The sequence below is a fragment of the Mastacembelus armatus genome, chromosome 6 (genome assembly GCF_900324485.2).
Source record: "Mastacembelus armatus chromosome 6, fMasArm1.2, whole genome shotgun sequence".
NCBI lineage: Eukaryota > Metazoa > Chordata > Actinopteri > Synbranchiformes > Mastacembelidae > Mastacembelus > Mastacembelus armatus.
In genome coordinates this window covers 1,362,949-1,375,137 of record NC_046638.1, presented here as the reverse complement: position 1 = coordinate 1,375,137, position 12,189 = coordinate 1,362,949, and the positions used below count along the sequence as shown (strand labels likewise).

The following is a 12,189-nucleotide window of genomic DNA, read 5'->3' as shown; positions in this document are numbered from 1 at the left end:
GCCCGTGTCGGAGACGCCTGTACTGTGATCGAGCAGGATCGGTGATCTGGGCATTTTACCCTGATCTGAACCTTAAAGGTAGTTTTCCTCTCAAAGATCGCACATATTCTCTTCTGTTTTTTACCGTTAGACACAAACACGGACTTTCAGCCTTATTAACCTCATTTTAGACACTTTTTACATGAACTGTTAGAGACTGTCAGGAGGTTTTGTGCCGCCGGGCGGGTGGAGTTCAGGGTGAAGAGTGCTCCTGTGCACAAACCGCATCGATGCTGCCGCGGGGCGGGCGGTGCTGCTTGGTAGCCGGCCAGCTGGTCCCCGGAGCTCCGCCTGAATTATCGTATTTGTGGCGTTTGTCACCGACGTCAGTGCGTGTTGTGAGGCCGCCGGGCACCGCAAAGTGCTGCTGTAGTTTCTGTTTATGTGCGGTGACCTGCGGTGCCTGTACATGAGCGGGAAACGGCGGGTGGCGATGCTAACGAGCGGCGGTTAGCTCGCTAACGTTCAGCGCTTCAGCCGGGATGCGAGTCCCGTTCTCCGGTGTGTATGTTCGTTGTGACCTTAGTTCCGCCCTCGGGGCAGAGGTGACCGACGGCTAAGAGCCTCCTCCGGCTCAACAACATGACTCCCACACCGTGAGCTGCGTTAGCTTAGCTAGCCGGCTGCTGTTAGCGGCTAAGTTAGCCGGTGATGCTAACCTCCGTCTGAATCTGCCCCATGGAGCTGAAGGGTTGCTCGGCTTGCTGACCATGACGGGCCGCCTGAGCGGGTTTTTGTGCCTCTGTCTGCAGGAGGCGGAACATGGAAGCCGAAGAAGTGTGGAGCAAAGACCCGAGTGCGCACAAACTGCTCGATAAAAAGGTGTCCTGCAGGCGGAATGGCAGGATCGGTGAGGCTGCTGTCTTCTCTGTAATCAACAACAATCATTCCTCGTCGAAGCATTAAAGTTTGCATTAAAGGTGACCTCTGTCCTGCAGGTGTGGTGAGAACCCTCCTGAGCCTGTTGAAGAGCCAGAACACGCTGCAGATTCAGTCCATCACCCGCACAGAATGTGCTGGTAGGTGGGAAAGGGTTAAATCTGATGCTAATCTGCAGGAGCCTTGTACTGTTCACATGTTTTAATTAGGCATATTTATGTTTTTCTCCTTAGCAGATCAAGTATTTTAAAGGTTATTTACCTCACCTGCAGAGGATGCCAGGCCTTTATCTGTCTCACTTGCAGCATTAGAATTACTAAGTACTATTAAATACTAGTGTTTGCAAATTAAAAGCCCTCTAACCCTGGACTGGATTACAGATGTGGAAAAGTACATTATGTTTAATTGGCATGCACAGTGTATGACATGCACCTGGGGCTCATTCACTCCTATTGTACTCCTTAACTGATATTAGGACGTGATAAAATGAAGTATTAGCAAAGTTTAGCAAACTCGAGATGATTTGGGTATAAAAGTATGGGGCAAATACATGTAACACAGATGAGCCAGTGAGATACGCTGGTGAATCCACCACAGACCAGTATATTTGACTCAGACATGTCCTCCTCTGTCCCAGGCTCCTGTCCAAATCTAATGATGAGTAGGAGTGAGCCCACCGATGCGAGGCCCGTCCCCGTGGCCCTCACCCCCCAGCTCCCCCCCAGAGCTCACCGGCCGCTCTGCATGTCGGTTTCCTCCGACAGCAGCGGACGCTTCAAAGCTCTGGAGACGCAGGAGTGGAAGAACAACCTCAAAGCTCAGGTGCATGAACAAATATTCGCACTATATCTGGGGTCGAGTCAGGACCAGATGCCAGACCAGAGTTCGCTATTGTCTGTGTTGAGTAAATATGTATTTATTGCAGATGGAGCAGGCCCACAGTGCAGGAGCTGCCAGCAGCACAGGTTCTCTGGAGCGAGCATCTCTGTTCTGTGCCTCTGGTTCCACCACAGCGTCCAGCTCTGGCCTGTCCAGCCCGGTGGAGATCCTCAACAAGAGCAAATCCTCCAGCCGCTTCTCTCTCTTTTCCCCACCCTGGAACAGCAGCTCAGAGTCGGACTCCAACCCTCCGTCCCGCTCCGGCTCCAAGAAGTTGCGTAACTACAGCAGGAGAGCAGCTACAGGGCCGGCAGGAGCCAGGGCCCCCGATACGCCTGAGCCTAAATCCAGTGGCCCTGAACACTTCCAGTATTCGGAACCTGTCATCTCTAAAGTAACGGACTACATTTATGTCGGAAACCTGAACGCAGCGTACAATGGGCGCACCCTGTGCCGCAACAACATCGACAGCATCATTGACATGAGCAGTGTGCCAGGAGAACTGGGCCCCAGCCTCAGTCTCATACCCTGCACTTGCTCCCGCGGCACCCGCCACAGCTGGTCCCGCCTCAAGGTGGACATTGGAGATGTGCCGGACGCCCTGGGCGACGGCCCAGCCCTGAAGCAGCGCTGCTTTGAGGACATCAATGAGTGCATCAACGCCTCCACGGAGAAGAGGAAGCGTGTCCTGGTCCACTGTCGGGATGGGTTCTCCCTGGCGCCCACGTGTATCATCCAGTACCTGATGGTGAAGCAGAACATGAGGCTGATTGCAGCCTACGAGCTGCTGAGGGCCAAGTACCCGGTCAACATCAGGGAGTGCCACCAAAATGTGCTGGTGAGCCTGGAGAGGGCGCTACGGCCCGGAGGCAACGTCGACCCTGAGTGCTTCAAACAGGCCATCTCACGCAGAGTGGCATGGACCTGACTCGATTTCCCAACATGCTCGGCTGCTGCTCAAGGCTGTCTTTATTCCTCCATCCTCCCGCGGTGTTAGATATTTTCCTAGAGACAACTAAGGGCAGCTGTACTTTCCCTGTGGACTGGTCAACTGGAAATCATTGACCCTACTTGAGTTCAGTGGTTGTAAAATTATGAAATTGTTGTATTTCCTCTTCAGACCTGTTAATGTGACCTGGCTGCCCCCCCCCCCCCCCCCCCCCCCACCAATCCCCTTGCACAACAGAAGAGCCAAAAGGCTTCACTGTAATGTATACAGATGTAATAGTGTTGGCTGTATGGTTGATGTAGTCCTGCTTCAGTTCTGTGCCATGCTGTTGTAGTGCTGTTTTCTATCAGGGCAGATCTCAGGAGATTATTGATGTCACTCCAGTACAGGATGGGAAATTACTCATTAGTCCGCAGCCCAGTTCACACCTGGCACTAAATGCATCTTGATCATCAATGTGGCCACATATGGTCAAAACAGTCTTCAGATTAGGTTGAACTGCAGCTTAATGTGTGACATGAAACTCTACGTGTTATTCACACAGGATCTGCAGCTGCCCTGCAGGCCCCTGTTCAGACACAGTTGTGCTTGCATGCACCTCGTGTTTTCATTACTCAGCTCTTGTGCACATCTTTAGTGAGCACAAGATGCAAACAAAGCTGGGACCTGTTTATGAAAACGCTGCCCTGCAGCACCACTAATGTCATAAACGTCACTGTACCTTTAAAGTGAAGTGAGTCTCTTCCTGAGCCCAGATTAAAAGAAGCTTCACTCTCCCTGGAGATAAATTCAAAATTTAACAGAAAATGAAATCAAAAGTCGAGTAAGATGCATTTTAGAAAAGTCCGATGCCAAGTTTGAACTGTTTCCTATCAGTTTTGACACAATCTGCAAAGATCTGTCAGCAAAGAAAGTAATTTTCCTTCATTTGCCTGGAGGTTTGTTTTTCTTCCTAAAATCTATTTTGCTGTTAGAGTGGTGTTTGGGTGTAGTAGCTGTTCTAGTGAGTGGGGTAAAAAAAAAAAACAAAGGAGTTGGTTTCCGGTGATGTTAAAACCCACAGGATTTGTCACCATTGGATCTTTCACCACTAACTGGATTACATTACTGATTATAATCTGTTTCTATCGCAAGAGGGAACTTTGCACATGGACACGATTTAAGCTGCTCCTGTTGTTTGTGCGGTCGGATGGAAGCTGATCGGCCCGACCTCTCCTCTGTGAGGAAGACTGTAGCCCCATTTTCAGCCACAGTTTGTCTGGTTAAGCCTCTGGTGCTGCTCGGACTGTGGCTTTGTGGATTTAGACTTCAGCGTATGCAGTAAAGCCGGGTGAAGTGCATCTCTGTGGACTATCAGTATTTATCAGTGCCACTGAAGTGTCATTCAGGGTTTACACTGCAAGATGTGTCTTTTGCACTATTTATGAGGTTGTCCAGAATGCAAAGAACTACCTTTTGATTTCATATTGTTTGAATCACTGGGTTTGTAGAAGTACAGCTGAAGAAATATTAGGTATGAATGACAAGTTTATTATTACACAATATCCTAACGTTTAATTATAGATAATTACCATCATATTTACAGGTCAAACCCGAAGATATTCAGTTTACAGTAAGAAAACTGTTAAATCTGCACATTGCAGCAGCAGGAACCAGACAATATTTTGTGTTTGGTTCAGAAATGGACTAAAATCGATGAATCCTCCCGTCTTTTTATGGGTTAGTATGTTTAAAGGGTTTTGATATGCAGTACTCCACAGTTCAGTAATGAGAAAAGTCTTTTTATAGTTCAGGATTATTTGTATAAGAGTGCAGAAAGAAGAGAGAACTTCACATCTGTAGTTTATTATTAATTAATTAATTGTCTTATTTTAGAACGTAGACTGCATCGGGTAATGCAGCCCAACGTTCCCAAATAAAACAGACAAATGGGTTGGTCTGGTATGGTATTATTGATGTTGCCCTAATATGATTACACTCATGTGGCTGGTGAATATGTGAACACGCATAGTCCAGGTGACCCAACACTACATGAAGGACCGAGCATACTGATTTTGTCCCAACATGAGAACCAGAAGACAGTTTAGTGTTGAGGTTCAGAATGTGGGCTCTGCTCTGCAGCATTTCTTCATCTGCTTCATGTTGTTTGTCCAGGGGACAGGACTGTTGATGGGGCCCAATATTGGCAATGACACAAGGGCTGCATGAGGCTGCATATGAAGAGAATCAGTGTGTTCTGTTGAGTTGGTTCTTCACAATTAGAAGGTAACCTTTTTTTTTTTTTCTAATGAGAACTTGGTGCTGATGATCAGGTGACAGAAAATCACCACAATGTGCCAGTATGTTTTGTCTTGCCAGTTCTGGCCTGGGCCTGGTCATTACCAAACAAACACCTGTCCTACAGGTTTATGCAAATCACAGCTTGACAGGTTAAAAAAAAAAATTTCACAACTTGAAAACATATCCGAGACTGAAGTGTGTCACGTTTTAAGAAACGTGGGGAACATTAAATAATTTAAAAAATGTTTTAAAATTAAGCTTCAAATAACAAGACGAGATGAAATTAGACTTACAAGTAATGTGGTTCTTCACGTGGTCTAGAGATCTAAACTATAAAGCTATCCTAAAGGTAACTGGTTCACATTAGCCATTTACCCTTTTTATAATGGTTCAGTTTGGTAGCTAAAATGTTGTCTCTTAGTAAGTAATGATTCAATTAAGCAGCTAAAAGTTTGGTTCAGTTTAACAAGCAGTTTATGTCATTTTCAGTCAACAATTTCCAGCTGTCTGGTAGTTGTTTTTGTTTTTGTTGGTGCTTTTCATGTTGATATTTCCGTAGATCATGGACAACCTCTGTGAGAATCAGCTGTGTGGGGCAGTGTTAACCACCGTGACGTTAACCCCAGCAGCACAGTTCAGTCCTAATGTGAAGCGGGGGGGTGGGGGGAGGTGTGAGGGTGGAAGCTACGAGTTTGGTGCCTTCATTTGGAGTCGTATCGTGACCGTTCGGTGGCATTTGCACACTTGGTATCACTTTACCTTCTGTCAATATGTTGTAAAATGTAGGACTGTTTTTTGTTTTTATTTTGGGCTGTAGGAACATGACATTTGTGTATAAAGTGGTTCTTGCTGTAGTATATTTGCTTTTATTAGTGAACAGTTCCAGTGTTGTACTATGACAAGTGGTGATGGGACTGAAGAGGATGACGTATATCTCAGCAGATGTTTTGATGCTCATACCAGAAGCTATAGTAGACAGTGTCGGCATATTTTCTTTAATCTCTAGTTGTAAACGCTCCAAAGTCATATCAGACCGATTAGATTTTCTAACTTGTTCTCTCAGGTGATTTCTCAGTGGCCCCGAATGTTCTCAATCAATATGATGTTTCGAAATGTGAAGCGATGTGTTTCTCATGTCATGTTTCTTAAGTCAGATATGATTTGTACTGTTGAAATATTAAAGATGACGATGTAACTAACGGTTGTTTTGGTGTTGTCTTACTGAGTTAGGCCGAATATTTCAAAATAAAATATGTTGCAGTCCTGAAGACCAGCAGGAAGTGGTTAGACTATAAGACAGAAAAGGATGTAAACTGTGTTTAACTCTCTGTCAGTGTAGTAAGGAACCTGCCAAAGTACCTGCTAGTTAGTTTTCCAGGTTTCACAAGGACGCATTGATGCTTTTTGATGTTCTGTGTTTTGGACTGGCTCGGCATTTAAAGGGTAATTCCACTGATTTTACACATAGTTTCCAGGTGTTAAGGAGTACTAGTACATGTACTTTGGAGGAGGACCAGCCCCAAGAGCGATTACTGCTGGACTACGCTGAACACTGAACAGCACAGTAGATTACAACTTACACAGTGACGCATCAGTCTAAACAGTCTTAATATTATCATGTTACAAAATATTAGTCATTTTTCTGCAGTTTTTCCTTTTGCTGAGAGTAATTTCTTCTGTTTCTCCTCCTCTTGTTTTTCTATTCTGTTAGCAGCTTCTTAATAACGTCCATTTTGAATCTTAAGTGACTGTCTTGAAACTATTTCCTTCCACCTGCTGTGCCCTCAGCTTTCATCACCGCCGCTCCCTGGGCTCCTTTACCGACAGACGGCTTCAGAGCCAGTCTTCTGTACAGCAGGCCCAGCATGGTCATATGTGAGAATAAGGTATTAGTTGACCCATTTTCTCTTTGTCCACGCTTCCTTGCTTTCACCTCCAGGTTCTCTCTTTTCTGGGGGGGTCAGAGGAATAAAGCAATCGCAGAAACAATCTAAAGGGTCGGGGGTTATTTATAATAGACGGATGGTGGAGGGGGAGGTCAGATATAACATTTCCAGTGCTGGTGAGCCCATTGGTCTGTGAGAAAATTGGCTTCCATAAAGAGAAAGACGGGGTTTCCTTCGCCTTTGGGGAATGCAATATATACCAACTTATAATTCCAAAACAGAGCCAGTACCCATTTCTGTTGCTCCCTTCTGTTTCCATCACCAGCCAAAAGGTGAGAAATCATTTCGTCTTTGTGGTCCTGATGTGATGGAGCTCCTTCCAGTAAATAAGGTTTTTGGTGGTTTCTGAGCTCTTCTTTAAGCATGGATTCTGTTACTGAAATGCTGGTCAAACAAGCGGCCAACAGTTGGGGGCTGCAGCTGCAGGGTGATGAAGCCGGTGATGTCGGCTGAGGAGTTTTTGGATGTTCATTTTATGGTTGAAGCGGTTGGAGCTGTGGGTGTGAAGTGCAGTGTGATGAGGTGTGTTGGTGTAAGTGGAAAGTGATATCTCAATGTTTATCCCTGTGTCATCACAGAAGGTTTGAATAGATTTAATGTGTCACAGAGTCCTGGTTTGCTCACATCTGCATGCATGTTCATACGAGCTTGTAAAACCAAATACTTTGAGAATTTGTTCTTGTATGTGTTGATACTGTATATGTCTCATATGTTCTATTATATTTACAAATACATTCATAAATGGTTTTTACTGTATATTTAATAATGAGCTACATGTGGCTGTTTAAGTCTGCAGCTCTTGTCTGGCTGGTAAAGTTCAGTCATTACTCAGGAAACTTATTTAGGACCTAACTTTAAAAAAAGTTCAAATTTTAACATACGTCCTTATGCTGACGATACTCTGATTTATATTGCTAACTTTTGTTAGGTATGTTCTTATAGCGTCAAAGAATATGAGGGATAATTAGGTTTTTGTTTTTTGCCATCAGTAGAAAATCCAGAGTTGAATCCCTAATATCATGAAATTATAAAATTGTTTAAACCATGATTTTTTTTTTATAGGTAGGTATGAAGTTCTAATAATAATAGAACAAATTATATTATATACAATATAAAATATAATCTACTGTTATACAATTCAATATTAACATAGTATAATTTGGATTTATTTGAAATCATTAAGTGTATTTTTATGTTTTTAAATGTTAAATGATACATGTGTTTTTTTAAAAAAAAACGGTCTGATTAAATTTTTTTTGTGGTTTGGTAACGCTCCTGTTTTGTTATGGCGTCTTTGAAACATTGTGGTAAAACAGATGAGCCTTTAGTCGTGTTTTCTGTTTGCATCTAGTGATTGTTGCTCTGGATTGTTCTGCCTCGTCTATATTTTCAGAGAACACGAGTAACGGCTCAGTCATGTCAGAGATGTTTGTACCAACAGAGGAGGTATCAGGTGTTTCCTGATAATCTTTCATAAGACACATCTTTCATGGCTGGGATGCCCGAGGGACGGGGGGCAACTGGACCCCCGATCCTTGTCCTAATTTAGACAAGAGGTTTTTCCTTGAGGTGGACCGTGGATGCTCGAGTCAGTGTCGTGTTTCTTCTAAGTGATGTTATTTCAGAAACACTGAAGCGTTTCTGTCCTGATCCTCCTCAGCCTGTGACTGTTTTAGCTGAACACCGTGTAGTTAACAGTTAATAAATACCCACTTATGAAAACATGACAAAGATTCACTGATTCTTCTGTTTGTCTTAATCTTAAGTGATTGATCCAAAATGGAAATTGTCATGTTTTTCTGCAGTGTGAAAAAAAAACACCAAGATGTCAGAGTGAGTAATTCATTTATCTATTTGTCTAAACTTCTAAATGAGATACTCAAACATGTAGAAACTATTTTATGTAATTATTTAAAATATCAATCAAATATTAAAACCATTTATTCTTTTATTGAGTTCTACAGTTTTGGAAAATTTTGCATGTTTCCAATAGAAATTATCGATTATAAAAAACTTTCTAGACTCATGTTTCTTTCATTTGAATCAGAATTCATGAGAAAATCTTATGTTCTTCCCAGGAAAAAGGTGTCTTCGAGTCGCAAGCAACATCTGAAGGTAAAATATTGCATGTTTGTTTAGCAAAGTAAAGTTGTAGCAAAGAACAAGAACAAATGTTTTGAGGGTCGAGTTCCTCCAACTGGCAACAAAACTCCGATAAATTTCTTCTTACAGCTCATTTTCCAGTGTGAACAGCTGAAAACTTGCCTACAAATGTTTGACATGTGCTTTCATTCATTTTTGGCAGAGTTTGATGCTCTCCATTGCCAAAGGTATACTGGAGGAGGAGGAGAGGGAGCGAGAGGAGGAGAGGAGGAGGTACATGGCTGAGAACTGTCCTCCTCTGTCCATGCCCAGGACCATGCAGGAGCTGCAGGTTTGTCAAAAACCAACAGCCATGAAAACAGGAACATATGTTCTGATACAGGCCACAGGGTTTACAGGTTGGACATCATGGATACCTGGAGGCTGTGATCAGTATTTAGAACGTACCTCTGCAGTATTTTCAGTTTTTATGTGCAGTAAAAATATTTGTAGTACATATAGTACCAGTAGGAGCCGTCACTGATTTAGCTGATATTGTCCACTGTGTGTTATTTTAGTGTTGTGACCTGTGTTTGTGTTCAGGAGCTGTGCAGGGAGATTCACCACAAGATCGATGTGATCGATGAGGAGCGATACGACCTGGAGTTCAAAGTCAGAAAATGCAACAAGGAGGTCGGTTCTATCAAATTACTGACCATCCTGAACCTTCAGAGGCTCCCAAATGTTCTGATCTACATCTGGATATTTGTACTGTTTGTAACGAGCTGCTGTGGATCCACTGTGGACTCTGGTCTTCACCTTCCAGATCGACGACCTGAAGATCAAAGTTCAGGACCTGATCGGTAAATTCAAGAAGCCCGTCCTGAGGAAGGTGCGTATGTCCGCTGACGCCATGCTCAAGGCTCTGCTGGGCTCCAAACACACAGTCAACCTGGACCTGAGGGCCAACCTGAAGCAGGTCAAGAAGGAGGTGAAGGAGGAGGTGAGGAGCTGGCAGGGTTTTTTTATTTATACAGGTTTTAGAAATCCGTTTGCATCTTCTTGTTTAGATGCTTCCATCCACCTCCAACAAAGTTTGCAGGTGCCACCATCCTTTAATTAGCAGTAACTGTTTCCACACAAACTGCAGATATACACGATGTAAACAAAAAGTGAGGGGAAGATAAATCTGATTCCAGCTTTATCATTAGCTGTCACTGTTTTTCATCTCATCCATTTGCATCTGAATATGTGACTCAGGTTTAATAATCCAGCTGTGGGTTTTGCCTGTTTTGGTGTTTCAGGACAAGGAGCTGCGTGACGTTGGCGACTGGCGTAAAAACATCGAAGACAAATCTGGCATGGATGGGAGGAAGAAGATGTTTGAGGCAGAGGCTTAAATCAGTGTATCTGGCAACAACTTGACTTGCTCTTTACAGAAGTCTCAATTTAGACTGGTTTCATTTAGGCAGCACAAATCCAGTTTGAACCACCATGAAGCTGTAGAAAGATCCACTAAATAAACAAGCTCCACCTGCTGATAGAGTCGTTTTGTCATGTCTACTTGGAGCTGCACATATATATTGTAAACACTGAAAACACAACAGGATGTTTATTAAATATAAATATTAAATATTTATTAGATATATTCATCAGGTTGATTAGTTATTAGCCATCAGCTAATATTAATTCTGTGATTCGTTAAAGAATATGAACACTGACAGTTCTTTGTTTAGAAAAACGAATTGAGTGCTAACGTTAAGGAAACCAACCAGCTGGACATGTAGGAATTCAGTGTCTATATTGCGACTGACCTGCACGATGGGTGGACAAAGCCCAGGACTGGTCCACCGGACATCAGGGTTCACACCCAGAGTCCCCCCTGTGGATTAGGGAACAGGTTTAACTTTGGTTAAGGTTGAACATGTTGTGTCTGACGTGACTTTTGTTCCCTGACCTTCACCAGGTGCTGTGAGTGTCCAATAGTTTGACTACATGTGGATGTTGTACTGTAATAACTATAATAATTAGCAGAAAACAAATGAAGTACGTGAAGATTTTACTGCCATGATCAGAATCAACATTTCTGCAACTTTCCAGATGAAGGTGCTTTACGTTTCCTCCCAAATGTGTTTGCTGCTGCAAACTGGTTTGTCCCTTCGTTTCTCAACTTGAATCTCTGTTTTGTCCTCGTAGTCCTTCCGTGTCTCTGGTTGTTTTGTCCTCGTAGTCCTTCCGTGTCTCTGGTTGTTTTGTCCTCGTAGTCCTTCCGTGTCTCTGGTTGTTTTGTCCTCGTAGTCCTTCCGTGTCTCTGGTTGTTTTGTCCTCGTAGTCCTTCCGTGTCTGGTTGTTTTGTCCTCGTAGTCCTTCCGTGTCTCTGGTTGTTTTGTCCTCGTAGTCCTTCCGTGTCTGGTTGTTTTGTCCTCGTAGTCCTTCCGTGTCTGGTTGTTTTGTCCTCGTAGTCCTTCCGTGTCTGGTTGTTTTGTCCTCGTAGTCCTTCCGTGTCTGGTTGTTTTGTCCTCGTAGTCCTTCCGTGTCTGGTTGTTTTGTCCTCGTAGTCCTTCCGTGTCTCTGGTTGTTTTGTCCTCGTAGTCCTTCCGTGTCTGGTTGTTTTGTCCTCGTAGTCCTTCCGTGTCTGGTTGTTTTGTCCTCGTAGTCCTTCCGTGTCTGGTTGCTTTGTCCTCGTAGTCCTTCCGTGTCTCTGGTTGTTTTCTGTCAGCTCTTCCAGACGCTGGTAGCTGCTGTTGCACAGATGCAGCTTGTTAACACAAATGAATCACTGCAGAACAAAAAAAAGACAGAGTCCAGGTCACACTGTGTTTTTTGGTGTGAAAAGCTTCTAATGGTCTCAGATCGACAGAAACTTAAAACTCAAACTGATGCGTCGTCTTGTATGTGTTGATACTGAAAAATGTCACACTAAATATTTATTTTCAGACTTTTATTGACAAAGATATGAATGAAATCCTGTTCAGAGATGACCAGTTCAGGAACTGATCTGAGGTAAGTGGTTGTAAAACTGTTTTTCTTTTTAATAATCGTGTTTACATCCACACAAAATCATTTGCTCTGTCTTACAGTTTCGCTTCTTATGTTTCAGCTGTGCAGCTGATTCTCATCCAGATCACTGGCTGT

The 12,189-nt window shown here is 43.5% G+C and overlaps 2 protein-coding genes across 2 annotated transcripts; both read left to right on the top strand.

Moving 5' to 3' along the window:
* Positions 1-276: 276 nt before the first annotated feature.
* On the top strand, positions 277-4,275 carry LOC113132904 (uncharacterized). Its single transcript, XM_026311340.2, has 4 exons — positions 277-889; positions 978-1,058; positions 1,556-1,740; positions 1,844-4,275. Exons 1-4 carry the CDS (start codon positions 802-804, stop codon positions 2,723-2,725), a joined length of 1,236 nt encoding a protein of 411 aa, XP_026167125.1. The 5' UTR covers positions 277-801; the 3' UTR covers positions 2,726-4,275.
* Positions 4,276-9,277: 5,002 nt separating this feature from the next.
* On the top strand, positions 9,278-10,454 carry LOC113132920 (troponin I, fast skeletal muscle-like). Its single transcript, XM_026311368.2, has 4 exons — positions 9,278-9,406; positions 9,658-9,747; positions 9,881-10,057; positions 10,359-10,454. The coding sequence occupies exons 1-4, from the start codon at positions 9,284-9,286 to the stop codon at positions 10,452-10,454; spliced, it is 486 nt and encodes a 161-aa protein (XP_026167153.1). The 5' UTR covers positions 9,278-9,283.
* The last annotated feature ends 1,735 nt before the right edge of the window (positions 10,455-12,189 follow it).